General features: G+C 41.7%; 1 protein-coding gene across 1 annotated transcript in view; it reads left to right on the top strand.

Annotated features, from left to right (window-relative positions):
* The window catches only part of ank1a (ankyrin 1, erythrocytic a), an 85,600-nt gene that overhangs the window by 46,963 nt on the left and 19,715 nt on the right, over window positions 1–18,922 (top strand). Inside the window, 25 exon segments of the mRNA XM_080892893.1 lie at window positions 3,756–3,857; window positions 6,162–6,260; window positions 7,050–7,148; window positions 7,414–7,512; window positions 7,696–7,881; window positions 7,999–8,097; window positions 8,193–8,291; window positions 8,398–8,496; window positions 8,938–9,135; window positions 9,240–9,338; window positions 9,441–9,539; window positions 9,636–9,734; window positions 9,850–10,047; window positions 10,156–10,254; window positions 10,352–10,450; window positions 10,558–10,755; window positions 10,865–10,963; window positions 11,247–11,345; window positions 12,109–12,207; window positions 12,284–12,376; window positions 12,491–12,563; window positions 12,688–12,708; window positions 17,104–17,224; window positions 17,411–17,489; window positions 18,748–18,863. Of these exon segments, the coding sequence (XP_080749019.1) occupies window positions 3,756–3,857; window positions 6,162–6,260; window positions 7,050–7,148; window positions 7,414–7,512; window positions 7,696–7,881; window positions 7,999–8,097; window positions 8,193–8,291; window positions 8,398–8,496; window positions 8,938–9,135; window positions 9,240–9,338; window positions 9,441–9,539; window positions 9,636–9,734; window positions 9,850–10,047; window positions 10,156–10,254; window positions 10,352–10,450; window positions 10,558–10,755; window positions 10,865–10,963; window positions 11,247–11,345; window positions 12,109–12,207; window positions 12,284–12,376; window positions 12,491–12,563; window positions 12,688–12,708; window positions 17,104–17,224; window positions 17,411–17,489; window positions 18,748–18,863 (2,771 nt within the window).

Raw genomic sequence — 18,922 nt, 5'->3', positions numbered from 1 at the left:
ACATACGCAGGCACCTTATTTTCACCTTTCTGCTGGTAGCACAAATAGCTGTGGTGGCACTTAAAATATTTATGATTTGCACCTGGTGCTGTGTCTGCAGATTCATACTGTGCTGTTTGCATACCTGTGTGTAAGTGTGTGTATGCGTGTGTTAGCGTGTTTGAGAGGAAGGGGACTGTGTCTGTTTTGTAGATTTTGTGCTAATTTTGATAGAAATATTGAGATTTTCTGAAACTGGTTATAAGTCTGATTATTTTGTTGACATCCTGTGGAAGAGATTCAGGATTTGTCTGTTGATTGTACTCGTAAAATATTTTGAGTTCTTTCTTTTTTTTTGCGCAGCATTGAGACTAGGCCAGACTCGGGCTAACCAGTCTAGAATCAGTGATTCCTAAAATAAATAAGATCCACCACTAAAGGCATCAAAAAGAAAAAAAGGGTGCAATAAAAGTTTTTGGCAGATACAGACTAACCTTTAAGGGGTCACAATGGCTGTTTTCCTGAATTATGCTGTTAGATTTCTATTAGAAGTATCTGGTACTCTCCAGCAGGCAGACTTCCCATTCATGCCTTGCATTGTTTTTACTTCCCCATTCAGTCTGACTTCATCCAGACTGGTCATAAAAACCCTTTAATGTGAAATAGCTGCAAAAAGAAAATAATGAATGTTCAGGTGAGTTTTAGGGCCTCAGTCAATGGGATAAGAAATTAATATCCGACACGTGCATACAAGCACATATGCACACTTTGAGTCTTTGAACACTGCAGTCCACTGGCGAGCGGATGATGTCATCCTGTCTGCTGCAAAACCAGCAGAGGAGGCAAGCGAAGGTGGGGGGGGGGGATAGACGGGTAAGGAGCAGGGGGTAGAGGAGGGAAAGAAAGCAACAGGAAAGAAAAGCTGAGATAGGGGCAGGGCGAGTAGGGGAGCTCAGGGTAGAGGATTTTCTGTGATGAGTGATGATAGGGGAATAATTTTACTTGGTAATTTTGAGCTTCATTATAACGAGCCTTGCACTGTCTCAGCCCGAGGACAGCTGCATGCACACTGCATGACACCGTGCGTTGATACTGCTAATGTTAACCGTGGAGCTTCTGAACAGGTTATTGTCTGCGTCGTTTGCTTCAAGCAGTATGATTAATGTGTCTGCTCATTTCTGCGCAGCCCAGGAGTCGTAAGCTCGTCCATTCTCTTTGGGAATAATCGTGGAGGGATTCATTCATCTAACTCGTAACACGATCCAGCAGAGTGCAACACGAGAAAAACCACACAGCAGCTTTTAGACTGCATTTGTTTTCTCTGCTCTGTGTATGAGCTCTGTACCTGCTTGTCTCTGAGTTTGGCAGATGGGTGCGGTTACCCTGCATCTTTATCTTAGCACACCACACACTCACTTCTTGACGCAAGCAGATAGTTAGAGAAACATACAGACACATGTGAGCCTGCAGGACTAGGAAAGCCTCACCTTAAAGAGAAGCAATGGGGTGGGTGGCAGATGGGTTGGACAACTGTAGAGGGGCCTCAGCCGGGGTCACTATGGTGTTACCATTTGCTGTGAGACCATGTATATTGTGTTGGGTGTGTGTTTGCATCAGCTGTATTTGCCTTTACTTTGATGAGAGTGTCTCTGTGTGTCACCATGGTCTGCAAACCTCGCATGCAACAGAAACCTCACATGCACTCTGTTACATTATGTAAATTTTGTGCCGTCTGATATTTATATTTAGCTGTTGCATAGACATGCGCAAGTTTAACTAAATGAGATATGGGCAATTATTAAACGTACAACCTCTATTTGAATTACATTAATGAAATGAATAAAGGGAGGTATGCACGTGTGTTTAGAGTGTGGTGATCAGAACTCCAGTGACAGGTGTTTGTATGTGGAGGTCAGTCTGATCGCAGCTGTGTAGAGGGAGGGGTTTGTGGGTTGTTATCTTCTTCAAAGTGAAAGAGGATGAGAAAGTCTTGGAGTAACTCAGCAGGAAGATGGTGAACCAAGTTAACTTAGGATCTGTGAGTATTAAAGCTGTCACGTATAACTAATGATTTATTCCTAATTATTAGTGTATTATGTTTATTTTTATTGCTTTTTGATGTCATTTTGATATTTTTTCAGTAAATATAACTGCCATGAATTAAGATCTAGATATGATATCATGTATTTATAAGTCAGTTTGCTTTCTGGTACATCCATGATTTGTTTTCTTTTATTGTGGGACTATCTAACTGGCACGTTCCCTTTTAAAACACACATGTATATGAGAAGTTGTACTGCAACTCCAGAGCAAATGGCTCTGGAGGAGTGGGTGTACTCAGAAGCCCAGTGTTTAATACTTCACGCTCAGGGTGCTGCTTGCTGCACGAGGTTCATCTGATAAGTGGAAACTTTGCCACTGAGTAGATTCAATCTCTGATACTCGGGACTGTTGTTTTGCTGCCACAGTCAGCTGGAAGCAGCTTTTCCTTTAAAGGTTTTCTGTTTCCCTTCCATTGTCGTTTCTCCTCTTTTTTCTTTTTTGTTTTAAAGTGACCTCTCTCTTTGCGCAGCGCTGTGCCATTGGTGTCATGCTGAGGGTGTGTGGTGTCATTTGTTGCTATGCCTCTACTTCAGGCATGTGGATCCTTTCTCTTTTATACCCCGGCCTGCTCTCTCTCTGTCAAAAGAGGACCAACAACCCTGTCACTACAATAGTCAACACAGCATAAAGCACTGAGGAAACCATCTTTTGTAGTGCGCAGCAGCATTTGGTGTTTTTCTTTTGGAACAAAAAACGAGGGATTTGTACAGTCAATAACTTTATTATTTGTGCTTATGCAAATGCATACAGTGAACAGCTGTTTATTCTTCCTGACCAGCATGTTGAGATGTCCATTCAGATGGGAAGAGGATGTAAGGAAGGGATAGCCAAGAGAGGAGATTATGTAAATGAAATAAAAAGGTGTGGGGCTTTGCTGCAGTCGACTTTCTCCCTGTGGTTCTCCCTCGGTCGCTCATGCTCCTGCTTCTGTTCCTCTCCCTTGCTTCCCCCCCGTGCCACATGAGTGATCCTGTTTCAGCGGCACCCCTGCCTGGCTTCCTGCCTGGAAGAGGCATGAAGCCCTCAGACACAGAAAAAAACAACACAGACAAAAACAGAGAACATGCCATGTGCCGGCCTGTGAGCCAGAGCTCACCAAAGCCTCACACACTCTCTGTCCTTTCTCCTTTTACCTTTGTCTCTTTCATTCACACACACACACACACACACACACACACACACACACACACACACACACACACACACACACACACACACACACACACACACACACACACACACACACACACACACTCCCAACAGAGAGCCAACAATCTGCTGGCATCACAAATACACCACAGACTACTGGTGTCATCACACTTGCCTTATCACCTGAGTGAAAGAAAGACTTGTGGCCAATATTTTCTAATACATTTGCCTACATGCCCAACAAACCCTCTAACACACCCATATGTGTAGATTCACGATGTAGATTTTCAAACTGCACTGTCCAAAATACCCAAGGGAGGAGTGAAATGAGAGGAAAACTGATGGACGACTGCCATCACGCTATCGCTCTCAGTCCTTATAAAGCATTTTTCCCAAAAATAACCAAACACTGTCTCTCTCTCTCTCCATTTTCCCTCTCTTGTCCTCTACTTTTATGCGTCTCTCACTTTCTCTTGTACCCCTTTATCCCCCTCTTTCCTCCTCTCTCCCTGTTTCTGTTGCAGGCAGATGCTGGCAACAGTTTTCTCCGAGCAGCCCGTTCTGGCAACCTGGACAAGGCCTTGGAACACATCAAAAATGGCATTGATATAAATACAGCCAATCAGGTGAGAGAACTCATTCACCAGATTAAATATCTAGACTGGCGTGCATATCTAACTACCTGCCAGTCACTTTTATTCAGACTGCACGTGGTTTTCTTGGTTCTTAATTCACGTTATGTAATTTTGCTTATCAGCAAACCTGGTCTTTAAACATATTGTGCTGTAGTGCACAAAAGTAGAAACCGAACTTTATTTATTACTTTTCATTTGCCCACAGTCAAATCCTGCCAGGGTTTTAGTCTCCTGGCTCACTATCTGCTTTCTAACTCATTAAATTAAATTTTTAGGATATTGGTGGACTGCTCACTATAAAAAAGTGTGAATGGATGGTGTAGTAGCAGTGTCTCCAAAAATGAAATAAAATTAGGTATTTTTGTAGCTCTGCACTGAGTAGTACCTGCAGTACTTTTAAGTTTCTCCTATAGGTTACAGTGGGATAGATACAACGAGTAGGTGGCGCCATTTAAAATAAAATCCCTAACCCAATTATGTTCTCCTCAGATTTTCTCTGTGTTACCAATGTTTACTGCATATGTGTGTTGTGTTCAGTGTGCATGAAGTCTCTAAACTGACTACTAAATTTGTGTGCCATCCAGTGCACTGTATGTGTACGCTCGGTTAGACTGTTAATCAGTGGCTGAAGGTGACAGGTCGGGTTTTAAAGGGTCTCCAGAGGAGGTAATAAATGGGGCAGGGGCTTTTCCTTCGCCCCATTTCCATCCTCCTTTATGCTGACAGCGTCCAGGAAGAGATAGTGTTAGTGGGCTAGGAGTGAGGCCCGCAGGCTACAGAAACTTGGCCAAAACCTGTATGTGCGCACGAGAGAATACTATGGCTCATTAATCTAACTTAGTCATGGTTTCCCTTCCATTCGCTTACTGTATGGTGCCCTCAGCACTTTCTAATTATTTGGCGGTAATGCTCCTGTCAGGATTTCTGTGAGCCCTAGTCACCATCACCGCAACAGACCCCACATAATGACAGGTTTATTTGTATAAAATGGCACTGTCCCGACCATTACTGGAAAACGGCTCTACAATGACAAAGGGATACACCCCACTGATTAAAAATGTGACTATGTACATGCAGAAAAACTACGATACCTTGGTAGATGTGTTTTCCTGAATGACACACTTTCATTTCATTGTGTTGTAGATACTCAACATGAAGTTGTTTTGTCTTTTTACTGTTTGGCATCAAATGTTTTTGACCTACAGAGATAATCTACAGCATTCGTGTTTCACTTACAGTTACGGTCCCTAAATGTGGAATTTATTCATGACATATTGGAATAACTGGTGTCTGCTTTGTGTCTTATTTTAAACCGTTTTACATAGTTTTTTGGATAAAAACCAAGCAAACCTAGTCTTTTACTTCACATGGCTTACACCAATAGCTTCGACCAAATGTAAGCTATTATTATTATTATGTGTATTGCCATTGCTGTCATTGCTGGAACACGCACAGAGCGACAGGCTATCTGGCAAAAGCTGTAGATTGTCCCTTAAACCTCAGTGGTTGTGTGACAGTTTGAGTCAGTATGGTGGGAGTTTGGCCAGGTGGAGGCTTAACTGTTCCTTCTTTGTGTGGATACCTCTGCCATGGCTCACTCGCCAGCACGCTGCCTCACTCCAGCCCCTCCCTCACTATATTTTCTTCCCTCCCTGTCCCTCTCAGTCTAACTGATCCTCCACTGCCATCTCTCTTTGCCTGTTTATCTACTGTTTTCTAACTCGGCTCCTTTTTGTCTTGATTTTTATTTTTACCTTTTTTACCTACCTCCCCCCTTTTCTTCCCTCCTTTGTCTGCAGTAGAGTGATGGTGTGCTGTGGTCTCTCCACTCAGAGGAATAATATCAGTGGTGTGGGAAAGGTCCAACCTCACATGTCCTGTGCGGCTGAAGGAAGGCTGTGTGAGGTCAGACCTATCCCACACGGCTCGTATTCTTCCCGGCCACGAGACCAGCGGCCTGCCATCTCCCTCCCGTCACCCTCCTCCTTTCATGATCATTAATCAAATGAAAGATTTTTCATCTTGATTTTCATCCCTGTAGACAGTGTTTTTGCTAATGGCCACTCTGATTCTGAGAGTACCGCATGCATGGTGTCCAGTGTAAGTATGTGCATGCTATGGTTTGTGAGTGATTCAGTCACTGTGATAACAGTGTCAGTTGGCATGGTCTTCAAGTGTTTGTGTGTATATATATATACTGTCTGTTTGGTTTATTTTTTTCCATTAGAGGAAACTGCTCTTAGTGTGTGTAGGACCCTTCAGTGTGAGGTCTACTCTTCTCTCCCTTTCATTCAGAATGGGCTCAATGGGCTTCATCTGGCCTCAAAAGAAGGCCACGTCAAAATGGTGCTGGAGCTACTCCATAATGGGATCGTACTGGAAACCACCACGAAGGTAAAAATAAGTGTTGCAACCTTAACCCCTCAAAAATCACTTGTGGGGAAAAAAGAAAAAAATCATAGATGCTTTAATATCAGATACATTTCTCGGAAACATGCCTAATGTTTTGAGACAAGAAGACTCTTCCTTGAGTCATTTGCTGCTGTGAGGTTGGTGATGAACCAGCTAGGACTGCAGGAACATGCTGCCCCTGTCAAAAAATGTTTTAATGTCTGATCTTTTATAGTCGTAATGAGCACAAGCTGACATCCATGCGTTTGTGTTATTCCTGCATCATCATCATAACGTTGGCCCAGGATCAACACTGCAACCAAACCAACCAATAACGCTGTCTGATTAGTTTAGTTAGCATTAGCCAAGAAGTTAGCTAATGCTATGAAATACTATCACAAGCAACCCAAACTTAGTAACCAAAATTTGGTAAACAGCAAACCTGACTTGATAATACTTCTTTTTATGTTGTACAACGTAATAAAGATAACACTTGAAATGCTTACCATTTGTTCTGGAAGAGAATTTTATAAAAAAATTAAAGAAATGTTTTTCTTCGCTTTTTTTTTTAACACACTGCGAAGCTATGACATCACAACAGCGTGACTGGTCAGTTGCAATGCTGATGCAACATTATTGTGATGATGCAGGAACAACACCAATACAGATAACTTAACACCTTGTAATGCTGCCAGTTCTCAAAAAAACAAAAAAACACTTTGCACTTTGAATTCACCTGTAATATTTCATGTAAATGTTTGCTTGTGTTCTCATGTTTCTGTGTTTTACCAGAAAGGGAACACGGCCCTGCACATCGCAGCCCTGGCAGGGCAGGAGCAGGTGGTCCAAGAGCTGGTTAACTATGGGGCCAATGTCAACGCTCAGTCGCAGGTGAGACAGAGCTGCCTTTCAAAGCAGTCGTCACTGAATCCACAGAGGCTTCTCTTCAGGCTAACTATTGTGAAACCACTGTAGTAACTATTGCAATTCCATCTGTTAACATGTGTCTCTGTTCCAATATTTCTGTGTGTTGCTGTTCCCTCTCTGTCTACATCTCTGTGTGTGCATCTGTGACTGTCTCTCTGGTGCTGTGCTTGTGTGTCTGCTCTGCTGCTGTTGTGGGTGTGTGCGTGCCTGTTGTGTCTTTCTGAGACAGAAGGGTTTCACTCCACTCTACATGGCTGCACAAGAAAACCATCTAGAGGTTGTGAAGTTTCTTCTGGAGAATGGAGCCAATCAGAGCATTCCAACTGAGGTACCACTAAGCTGAGAGACATTTTTGAAGAGTTATCTCCCAAATTGCTCAGTCCTATCTCTGCTGATCCACACCCGCTGTGTTTTCATTCCGTTTTTGTTCTCATTAGCCTCTCTCCTTACATCGCTCTCATTTTCCTTCCATGAGTCAACCTCTCTTCTGGTTCTCTCCGGTGTGTTGCAGGATGGATTCACTCCTCTCGCCGTGGCTCTTCAGCAGGGGCATGAAAATGTTGTAGCCCTGCTCATCAACTATGGCACCAAAGGAAAGGTCCGCCTCCCTGCGCTGCACATTGCAGCACGTAACGATGATACACGCACAGCCGCAGTGCTTCTGCAGAACGACCCCAATCCTGATGTGCTAAGCAAGGTGTGTGTGTGTACAGAATGGAACAGGAATGTCTGTAATTGGTGTGTTTTAGCTGTTTGTTTCTTAAGTGCAAAGGGAATGAAAGTAGCATGGTGTTAACCTTATGTGTCCCTGCAGACTGGATTCACACCCCTCCACATTGCTGCGCACTATGAAAACTTGAACGTAGCTCAACTGCTGCTCAATAGAGGAGCCAATGTCAACTTCACCCCAAAGGTAGGGGAAAACTAATTGTCACTGAAGGTCAGTCACATGACTTGCTCTCTGTTCTTTTAGTTTTTTGTCTAAACTCATCTGTGTCTGTTCTACAGAACGGTATCACCCCTCTGCACATTGCATCCAGACGGGGTAACGTGATCATGGTCCGACTCCTCCTGGACAGAGGGGCTCAGATTGATGCCAAGACCAAGGTTTCCAAAGCTCTCATCTCAAAGCTTTAGTGTTTCCAAAGCTCTGACTGTATTGTCCTACTTAGATGGTTCATTAACTAAATCACTAACAATCACTCCCCTCTAGGATGAGCTGACTCCTCTGCACTGTGCAGCAAGAAATGGCCATGTTAGGATTATAGAAATCCTGCTGGACCATGGAGCCCCCATTAATGCAAAGACTAAGGTAAACCCCTACAGGCGTCAAGAAAATTCTTTAAGTCTCTTAAAGGTTTTATTTTTAACAGTAAGACGGGAAAGAATTCAAAAACCGTCATCTTTTCAACTGATTGTGAAAGACTCAATCCTTTGGCTTACTGTGGCATACTATCTAAATTGATGTATTTTGATGAGTGGGGTAATGGTTGTGGTCTTGCCTTTTATATTTGTAAATGAAATGTGAAGAGAGAGGACATGTGTGCCCAACATACCTGCTTTGGTTTGAGAAGCTGTTGCTTCAGCATGACTTACAGTGTTTCTGAATTTCACTCTTTCGTTTGGTCATAAGTACAAATCTGGGAGCTTTTTTTTTAAATTTTCTGTTTTTAATCTGAAAAATTTCTTCCTGCCATTGGAGATAATAAAGAATCAACATATTTATTTATCTATCTATTTATTTATTTTGCAGAATGGCCTGTCTCCAATCCACATGGCAGCGCAGGGCGACCACATGGACTGCGTCAAACAGCTTCTACAGTACAACGCAGAGATTGATGACATCACACTGGACCACCTCACCCCTCTGCATGTGGCGGCACACTGCGGTCACCACCGTATGGCCAAAGTATTGCTGGACAAAGGGGCCAAACCCAACTCTCGGGCTCTGGTTAGTGACAAACATACTCTAATAAGGCCAGATCAGCTTATTAAGTCATACGAGTCAAAGTTGCTCTTTACCTTGGTAGTAATGATAACTGTTTGCTTTCACAGAACGGCTTTACCCCTTTGCATATTGCTTGTAAAAAGAACCACATGCGTGTGATGGATCTCCTGCTCAAACACTCGGCGTCATTAGAGGCTGTGACTGAGGTAAGAACAGTTCAAATAGATAGATGTGAAGTTATATAGATGATTTAATAAATCCCCAAGATCATTTCTAATTCTTGTAATCCTGTGCTCCCTTTTTTATAGTCCGGCTTAACCCCTTTGCACGTAGCATCATTTATGGGTCATCTCAACATTGTGAAGATCCTGCTGCAGAAAGGTGCTTCTCCCAGTGCTTCTAATGTGGTGGGTACCTAACTGAAATTTCAAGTCCAACTCAAATAACCAATTCATATTCCTGAGAGCATTATTGATTTGACTCTTTGGTTTGTGTGTGAACAGAAAGTGGAAACACCTCTCCATATGGCATCCCGGGCAGGACACTATGAGGTGGCAGAGTTTTTATTGCAGAATGGAGCCCCAGTGGACGCCAAAGCCAAGGTAGAGATGTTACACACCGAAGCATAAACGTCCTGTAAATAAATGTGATACACGAATACCGGCAGATGAAGCTGACCGAGTTTTGCATCCACGTGCTAATTTCCCTCCTGTACAGGATGACCAGACACCCCTGCACTGTGCAGCTCGGATGGGCCACAAGGAGCTAGTGAAGCTTCTGCTGGAGCAAAAGGCCAACCCCAACTCCACCACCACAGCAGGACACACACCTCTGCATATCGCGGCCCGGGAAGGTCATGTGCAAACTGTACGGATCCTCCTGGACATGGAGGCTCAACAGACTAAGATGACCAAGGTAAAGACTTCCTGCTCAACCTTCTGCTGTGAAATTTTAAACTGTCTGCCCAAATGCTAAAAACCCCTACCTGATGTTTTATACACTTTCCTGTTGGTGCGTCTGCAGAAAGGCTTCACTCCACTCCATGTGGCCTCCAAGTATGGGAAGGTGGACGTAGCAGAGCTGCTTCTGGAAAGAGGAGCCAACCCAAATGCTGCCGGAAAAGTGAGGAAATCATAATGGGCTTGCGTGTTTGGAAGAACTAAATAAATCCTTGTTTGAACTACCACAGTCTGATTAATGTTTGAATCCCTTTCTACAGAATGGTCTCACTCCGCTGCACGTTGCTGTACATCACAACAACCTGGATGTTGTTAACCTTCTTGTTAGCAAAGGAGGATCACCACACAGTGCAGCCAGGGTAAATCAAATTAAAAATACACGTATATAGACACAAGGTCAGGCAGATGGTTTAGTATTGTGTGTGAATTCATGTCATTCTAAAAGAAAACCACATCTGTTTTCTAGAATGGCTACACTGCCCTACATATAGCATCCAAGCAGAACCAGGTGGAGGTGGCCAACAGCCTGCTGCAGTATGGAGCATCAGCCAATGCTGAGTCACTACAGGGTGTCACACCTCTCCACCTGGCCTCACAGGAAGGAAGGCCTGACATGGTGTCCCTGCTCATCTCCAAACAGGCCAACGTCAACCTCGGCAACAAGGCAAAGACAGATAAAATTTAAAAAATGAAAGAAATGTTACTGTAAAATAAACTATAGTCTATGTTGTTTTTGCTGTTTTTGACCTTTGTCTTTTCACCCTGACAAACAGAGTGGGTTAACACCCCTCCACCTGGTGGCACAGGAAGGACACGTTGGGATCGCTGATATCTTGGTGAAGCAGGGCGCGTCAGTCTATGCCGCAACACGGGTAAGACCTTTTCATCACGCGGTGTTTTGTCTTTGAGCTGAAAGAGAAAATGTCTGAGTAGCTTTGATTTGTCTGGTTATATTTTGGTCCAATCGCTGTTTGTTAATTCCTAAAATAATTTTTTTTGTATCAATTTTTGAATCAATCTTCTTTTCTTGAAACACTTTAACCATTTCAAAAACATAGTATGCAGTTCTAAAACGTTTTTCATAAAACACTCAACCTCCATGTGGGATCATTACGATCCCGGTTACGACCTTCACTGTGTTTTCTCCACTTTCAGATGGGCTACACCCCACTCCATGTAGCTTGTCACTATGGCAACATCAAGATGGTGAAGTTCCTCCTGCAGCAACAGGCCAACGTGAACAGCAAAACAAGGGTGAGTGCCTCCCTCTGGCTCTGGACGAAAACTACAGCTAAAGCCGGATGGGAATGAGTCATAGAGCTTCAGTACAGTCTGTCAGTAACCACGGTTACAGTGTGTTAACACACAGCTCGTGATGGCTGGGTTTCCCCGCTGTTAGTGTAAAATGATTTAATAGGACATAGAGGAGTTTTTTGCTCATAAGGGAATAAATGTTTGAAAACATGGTTTGCTGTAATACATAGAGTAACTGTTTCAAGCTGGTGTGCGTTTATCCATATTCATATGAAGATGCTAGAGGAAAAAAGCAACTATAAGAAAAGGTGGGATGTACTGTAGGGCTGCAATGAACCGACTAATCAGCTTTTTCACATATGACATTCTTTGTTTTTTTTTCCTCAGTTGGCTGCTCGTTGCAGTCTATTTTTGCTTAAAATGTTAAGCTTTTCCTTTATTTTTTAATATAATGTAGTGGGTATTTTTCTTTTACATCACTTACAGTAATGTCTCAGTCTCAGTAAACTCAGGCATCAAGGCTCATCACAAATTTAAGCAAACTGACAAAACATTCCTACAATATTTTCATTTTATTTTTATTAGTTTTGTATGTACGTATGTAAGTTTTATTTTATTTCCGTTTGGTTCATAAGTCTGTGTTTTTTCACATCTGGCTTAGTTTAGCTTTTGTTGACTACCGTGAACGTGGTCTTTAGAAATCTCACAGAAATTCTAGTGTTTACAGCGACTTTTACACTTTTGTGTATTTTTTCTCTCACAGCTTGGTTACACTCCTCTGCATCAGGCAGCCCAACAGGGACACACGGATATTGTGACACTGTTGCTGAAGCATGGCGCCCAGCCCAATGAGACCACTACAGTGAGTGCGATTATCTCTTCGTCATCCTCATTCGTAAAGTTTGGTGTTCATCGATGTCCCACTCTCTCTCTTTTAGCATGGCACGTCAGCTCTGGCTATCGCGAAGAGGTTAGGCTACATCTCGGTGATTGACGTCCTAAAACTTGTCACTGAGGAGACAGTTTCCATGGTGAGATGTTCAGAAAAGGGGTGGTGATAATCACATGGGAACATATTGTATGAAAAGTTGAACCTTCCCTTTTGCTGTTGTCGGTAACTGTTTTCTTTTCTCCATGCCCAAAAGACAACCACAGAGAAACATCGCATGAGTTTCCCAGAGACAGTGGATGAAATACTGGATGTGTCTGAGGATGAAGGTATTATCATTATCATTATTATCACTGAAATAAAACAGCAGGAACACTGTAACTGTTTGATGATGTAAACATTTTCCCCCTCACGACTCATTTTTTTGCCTTTTGCTCTTTTTTTTTTTTTTAGGAATTGCACAGCTAACATTAGGTATGAATGTCTGTTTCTTACGTGTGTGGCTCCATTTCAGACTCACGCCATCTTTGTGCCACTGCTTTTCTCTCTCTCCTTCGTTCCCCTCTGTGGTGGTGGCTCTGGTTTCTCACTGGCATGCACCCATAGCACCCATGTCTGTAACCTCGATATGTCCCAGTGCTAACACGCTCATTCTCTGACTCTCCAGGTGCCTTTGACATAAGCCCTTCATTGTTAATAATATTAAATCAAATATAAATCTTTAGTTAGGAAAACACAAAAAGAAACCTTCTTTGTGAGTTTTAATAACTTAGATTTTAGTGTCATATATACATATTTTTAATATTCATTTGAAACATGTGTGACTGTAACCGTATCGCCATGTGAATCTGCCTCTATGTATTGCATCGTTTATTACTGTCTTGTGTTTCTGTCATGTGACCTGTGTTTGCTGGCTGATTGGTTGTTGGGTTGGGGGCTTAGAGATTCTTAGAAATGCTCAAAGGTCTATTAGCATTAATAATATGTCACATGACCAGGTTCTAATAGGAGTTGCTTATGATTATCACACCACTGTTGCCCTCATGGTTAGAGTCACTTTCAGCTAATGGTTTGCTTTGCCAGCTTGTTGTATGTGTAATATACGGTATATAAGGCAAAAACAGAGTTTGATTTTCAAGCTTGTTACAATTGCTCAGTATTTGGTATTACCACCTTTATTCTTTGACACAGCCTGAACTCTCATAGGCAGCTCCCTTGTCATATCTCTAACTAGGACATTCAAAACTCTTATTTGGATGTTGGCTGCCTTTTTTTCACTTCTGTGTTTTAGATCATTGTCATGCTGAAAATCAGGTGTTTTCAGAGAGTACTGCATGGTGGATCAAAATTTGATAGTACTTTTCTGTTGACTAACACTACTACCTGAAATGCAGCCCCAAACCATGACAGAGCCTCCACCGTGTTTTACGGATGGATCCAGACACTCAGGATCATATCTCCTGTCTTCCGTACATACATAGAGCCCAAAAATTTCATCACTCCATACGACGTGTTGTTCAGGTGAACAGTAGATGAATCACCTGAAGGGTCAGATGCTCTCAGGTCTTGTGTCAGCTCTTTGCTGGATCTTTTCATGTCACTTAAGGACTTGACTTTCAGCTACTCTTCACTCCTATAGGTAGTTTTTTAGGCTTGTCCTCCACTTCTTCCACCCCACATCAGTGGCTTAAAAAATAGAATCAAATAAAGTTCCTACTCCTAACTACTGTTCAAGACCACTTTAGAAACTTGGAAGCAGAATATAAGGAAATGAGAGATAGCTTGAGACTTTTGCAGAATACTGTTAGCTACGGAGCTATTAAACAAAAAGACATTTACGCGCATGATTAAGCAGAGGACGTAGAATTATGAGTAAAAAGAAAAGCAGGATAAAAAAAAATGCTATGGTTGTGTCGTGTCACAGATGAACCGTTGGTCAGGTCACAGCTATTTTCTGCTGCCCCCGTGTGGCCCAAAAAAAATCACTTATGACAGGTTTAAGGTTTCTCAGGTTTAACGCCTGAAGTTTACAATACCGCTGACAATAATGTCATGGGATATCATGTCTTGATATTTTTAGGCCCCTGATAATTCAACCAACAGTTTGTCAGTGTGGCTCTAAATATAGAAAGTAGCTGAGTCGCCGTCTTAAAGACACATCTCACATCCGGATTGGTAAACTGATATTAGCAGACTGCTTCGCCTACTCAACACATGCATGGCACACAAGACAGAGGATACGCAGGACATGAGCTAACTTGTGAACCTGTGGGTAGCGCACTCATGGAGTCAAATGTGGTGTAATGATAACTACGACATCACTGTGGCTCTGGGACCTCATGCAGACACACAGGCTGCTGCAGTCACTAATTCACGCACACGGAGAAGATTTCCATTTGATGCTGATTAACACTTTAACATTATCGCCTGTTTTGGGGGGTAAGTAACTGAAGAGCACCTCAATTCACTTCTAGATATGTGCTTTGTTCTAAGGACAGCAGAGAGCAACTTGCACTGTTGGTGTTATACGTGGAGTGAAATTCTGTTGTTCTGCTTGTCTCTGTGTTTGTGTTCATCTCTTTTAGAGCAAATCGCCTCCAGCATCACTCTCTGAAGCAGCGGCTGTCTAAAATGTTAGAAATTAAATTATGCTGCTCCGTGCTCTGATGCACCCTCTGCTCATCAGTAACAGTGTTGTCTCTAGCTGGATTTTATGAACTTTTCCAAAGTCAAGAGCACATTTTTATCTTTTTATTCAGATGTAGTAAAGATCAGTTAATCTGAATCAGCTGCCCACAGTGTCCTGCTGTATTGTTGATGTCCTCAGATCGGCTCTCTGTAGCAGTGACTCCACCCATATTTCCCATATTATAGTATAAGATGGTTTATTATTATTGTCCTCACCAGCAATTTGATCAGCTATAGGAGCAGAAGTGTTCTGTTAGAGCAAGGATGTGAGACTCATTTTACATTGGAGGCCACATGCAGCCCGCTCTGATCTTTCGTGGGTCAGAGGAGTGAAGAAGTTTAACCACACCCTGAGATATTTTAATATAAGAATACATCTCAGTTTTTCCACATGATAACGAAATGCTGTTTGGGGCTTAAATTGTAAGGAAGCTCATTAGCTCATTGCGCAGTCTCTCTTATAATTATAAAAAAGTTTTTGTTAATTGACAGAATGTCAATTTTATTTTTAATTCCTACATTGAACCCACTGTAAAAATCACAATTCTTTATAGTAGGTAGTAAAAACAACTGAAACTTTCTTCCATTTAATTCAGGCCACTTCACTGTTTATTCCAGTAATACGTTTTTTTCTCCTTTCATCCTACGTCACATCTTTTGTCCAACAATTAGCCATAAACACAACCCCATCAAGGAATTATGTTGCTCATTTCCCCCTCTTTGCCTTGTCCCCATTCTTGTGACACCTTAAATTAACACCTTAAAACCCAGATGCTGAATCTTGTATCAGGCCCCTGAGCTTGAATATTAAAGGTATGAACAATCCAGCTAGACAAAGGTATTCTCTCATCTGAAACACTGAAATGCTGACATCTCGTTCCCATTAGAGATCCCATTAGTCTCCGGTGTCGATGAGTGGGTGATGTCTTTCACTCAGCTTTTAATTCCAAAGCCAGAGGGGTGGCAATTTTGTTTAATAGAAGTCGAATTTACTGCTTACTGGTTTTTATTTGATAATAACAGCAGATTGTTGATTACTGCAGGCATTTTATAGCCTAACCCTTTATTATAAGTGAATATATGCTTGTAGTTTTAACAACCCGTTTTTAACAGTTTGTTGTCCATTTATTACGTCCATAGATGTTTTTTGGTTTCTGCATATCGTATTATTCTTGTACTGGTCAATTATTTATCTATTTGATAACAGTACTTTTACCCACATAGTGACCTCTCCTGAATATCACTTAAGTGCTCTCCCCAAACTGGTACAAAAAGGTTTTACTGATGGTCTCAATTCTTAACAGGCTGCTGTTGTCAGGCGATGCATTCAATCTCTTTGTCATGTCCTAAATCCAGGACTTGTACTTAATAATAAAAGATTATTTCTCCTCTCCGTTATTGTTGGGAGTAGCTTAAAGGATTCTGACATGGAAAACACTTCCTTCAACTTAGAGTTAGTTCTTGTCTTTCCCTCTATGATAACAAGGCATGGGAAGATCATCTCATACAATCAGTTCATGACTCTCAGTGATGATTTCAAAATTAGAGTTCACTTAACAAAACCTTTTTTTGCTTTTTAGTCAAAAACATATAAAAATGAATCAGGTCAGAATAATGGATGCCTTTTTTCCTATTCCGGAACAAATTTCCAAAAGCTTGATCCATTTCTCTGTTGCTACAGTTAGCAGTGTTTCTCCAAGTTAGAAAAGAGAAGATTCTCAGTGAAAGGCAACTTTTTTGGGTCCTTTAAAAAATTCCCACTCAAACCATGTTCTCACATCCCTTTGTGTTTAGTTTTTTCCACCAGTGTGTCATATATTTCATCTTTTTCACAATTTCCCTTAAATTCCAGTTTTGTGTGGAGAAAATGTTTCATCTACTCCTTTCTATTCAAAAAGTGGGAACAACTGTGCAGCTTTAATTCTACTATTGTATCCTGGATAAAAATATGTTTGTGTTTGTGCTGCTGACTCGCTATAATAAGGCCAGATCATTTTCACCGATGTTTCATTTCACCAGTCTAACCACCACATAGCAGAGCCATCAGCTGGGATATCATGTTGTCTAACACTTCTCACAGCTGGTTAACAACCCTGTTCTCTTCTTTCTCTCTTTCTCTGATGCTGTTTCACCAACCTGACCACGGTCTGTTCGCTCTCTTTGGCATGTTGTTCTCTGAAGGAGAGGAGCTCTTGGGGACAGAAGGGGCCAGGTACATGAAGATGGATGACATGAAAGACCATGATGACGATTTCCTCTCCCCCAAGAAATCACTGGAGTACGAGAGAGGGCTGGGCACAGCGTAAGGGGGGCTGGTCGGGGAAGCAGGGGAGAGAGCCAAGCTAGTAACCTTAAGCTAATAGGTGGATGGATCGTAGGGGTTGCACCATAGACACACACACATTAAACACCAGGATGAACACTTGGGAGGAGATGCAAAGAAATGTCTTAAATCTGACTTTTTTTTTTTCCTTTTTTCCTACAACAGAAATTATTCGCCAGCCATTCCACGGATCCCTCGTGTCTCTCCAGAGCCTGTTATCCTGAGAGAACATGAGATAGATCAGGTACTACAGAGCAGTATCACTGAGATACAGAAAACCTAAAATAGTAAATGCTTTTATTGCACTTTCATAAAATCATCAGATGACAAAATCGGAGCAGCAGAGAAAGCCAGACTCTTTAGTATTAGTCTACCTCTTTCTGCTCCTGCATAAAAAAGGGGAAAAAAACAGGGGGGGAAAGGTTTTATAGCTATTTTATGTGTTATACTGTTATTTACTCTTGAAAATGGCCCCATTCAAAGCCAACATAATTATTAAAATCAAGTATGAATCAACCTATAGTTGCATTGTACAGCTATATGAAAAAGCAAGTTTAAGGGTATACAACAAGAAAACCCTTACATATATTTTCCATAGGAATTAAGAGCATAAGTAGCAGCCAGGTGCTTTCAATTAAATGCACTTGATTAATTGATCATCAGTAAGTGTGAGCACCTCTATAAAAACATAGGTTTTGGCAGTTTTCTGGTCTAGCATTCAGGAGTAAAGTCATTAAACATAAATCTGGGAAGGGTTATGAGGCTATTTCCAAACAATTTGGAGTTGGTCATTCTGTGGAAAACATTCAACACACTCATCAGTCTTCCCAGGAATAGACGTCCCAGCAAATTCAACTCAAGGTCAAACTATCCACCTGTCATGCGGGCGGTGGAGCGGCGATGATTTGGGCTTGCTTTGTGGCCACCGGCCTTGGGCAACTTACAGTCATTGAAATCATCATCGATTCATGTGTATACCAACGTATTCTACAGTTAAATGTGAGGCCATCTGACCAACAGCTGAAGCTTGGCCCAAACTGGGTCATGCAACAAAACAATGATCCCAAGCACAGCAGCAAATCTACAACAGAAAAGAACAAAGTGCTGCAATGGCAGAGTCAAAGTTTCCTCTTTAAAAATTATTCCCACGCATAATTTTAAGAAGGCAGTGAATATTATTTAGTATAAGAAATGTAAGTGACTTTCAGAGTTATTATAAGACATATTTCATATACACGAAAAAATATGTTGTTTTAAAATGTGTAAACACACAGTTTTGATTTCTGGTTCATTTGTTTCAGCATTTCTGTAACATGACATAAAACCCTCCTTTTAGTCATTGCCAAAATGTCTTCTCAACATTCCCTGTAAAACTAGAATTTTAGTGACTATAAACACAGGTTTACAGTACCCATCATATCGCTTCTCATACCTTTTTTTTTAAAATAAGTAATAAAAGTTTTTAGTTATTTAAATCATTTATTTGTTTATGTCTGTTGTAGCAACACACTCCACTTCCACTGCCCAAAGAATACGACGAGGACTCACTGATTCCCAGCAGCCCTGCGACTGAGACGTCAGACAATGTCAGCCCAGTCGCCAGTCCCATACACACGGGGTCAGCACTGCAAGCATAAGAATCACTTCATCTCTGCTTACAATCTGATCGGAAAACTA

The sequence above is a fragment of the Rhamphochromis sp. 'chilingali' genome (genome assembly GCF_963969265.1).
Source record: "Rhamphochromis sp. 'chilingali' genome assembly, chromosome: 10".
Lineage (NCBI taxonomy): Eukaryota > Metazoa > Chordata > Actinopteri > Cichliformes > Cichlidae > Rhamphochromis > Rhamphochromis sp. 'chilingali'.
This window is presented reverse-complemented; position numbering and strand designations above follow the sequence as displayed.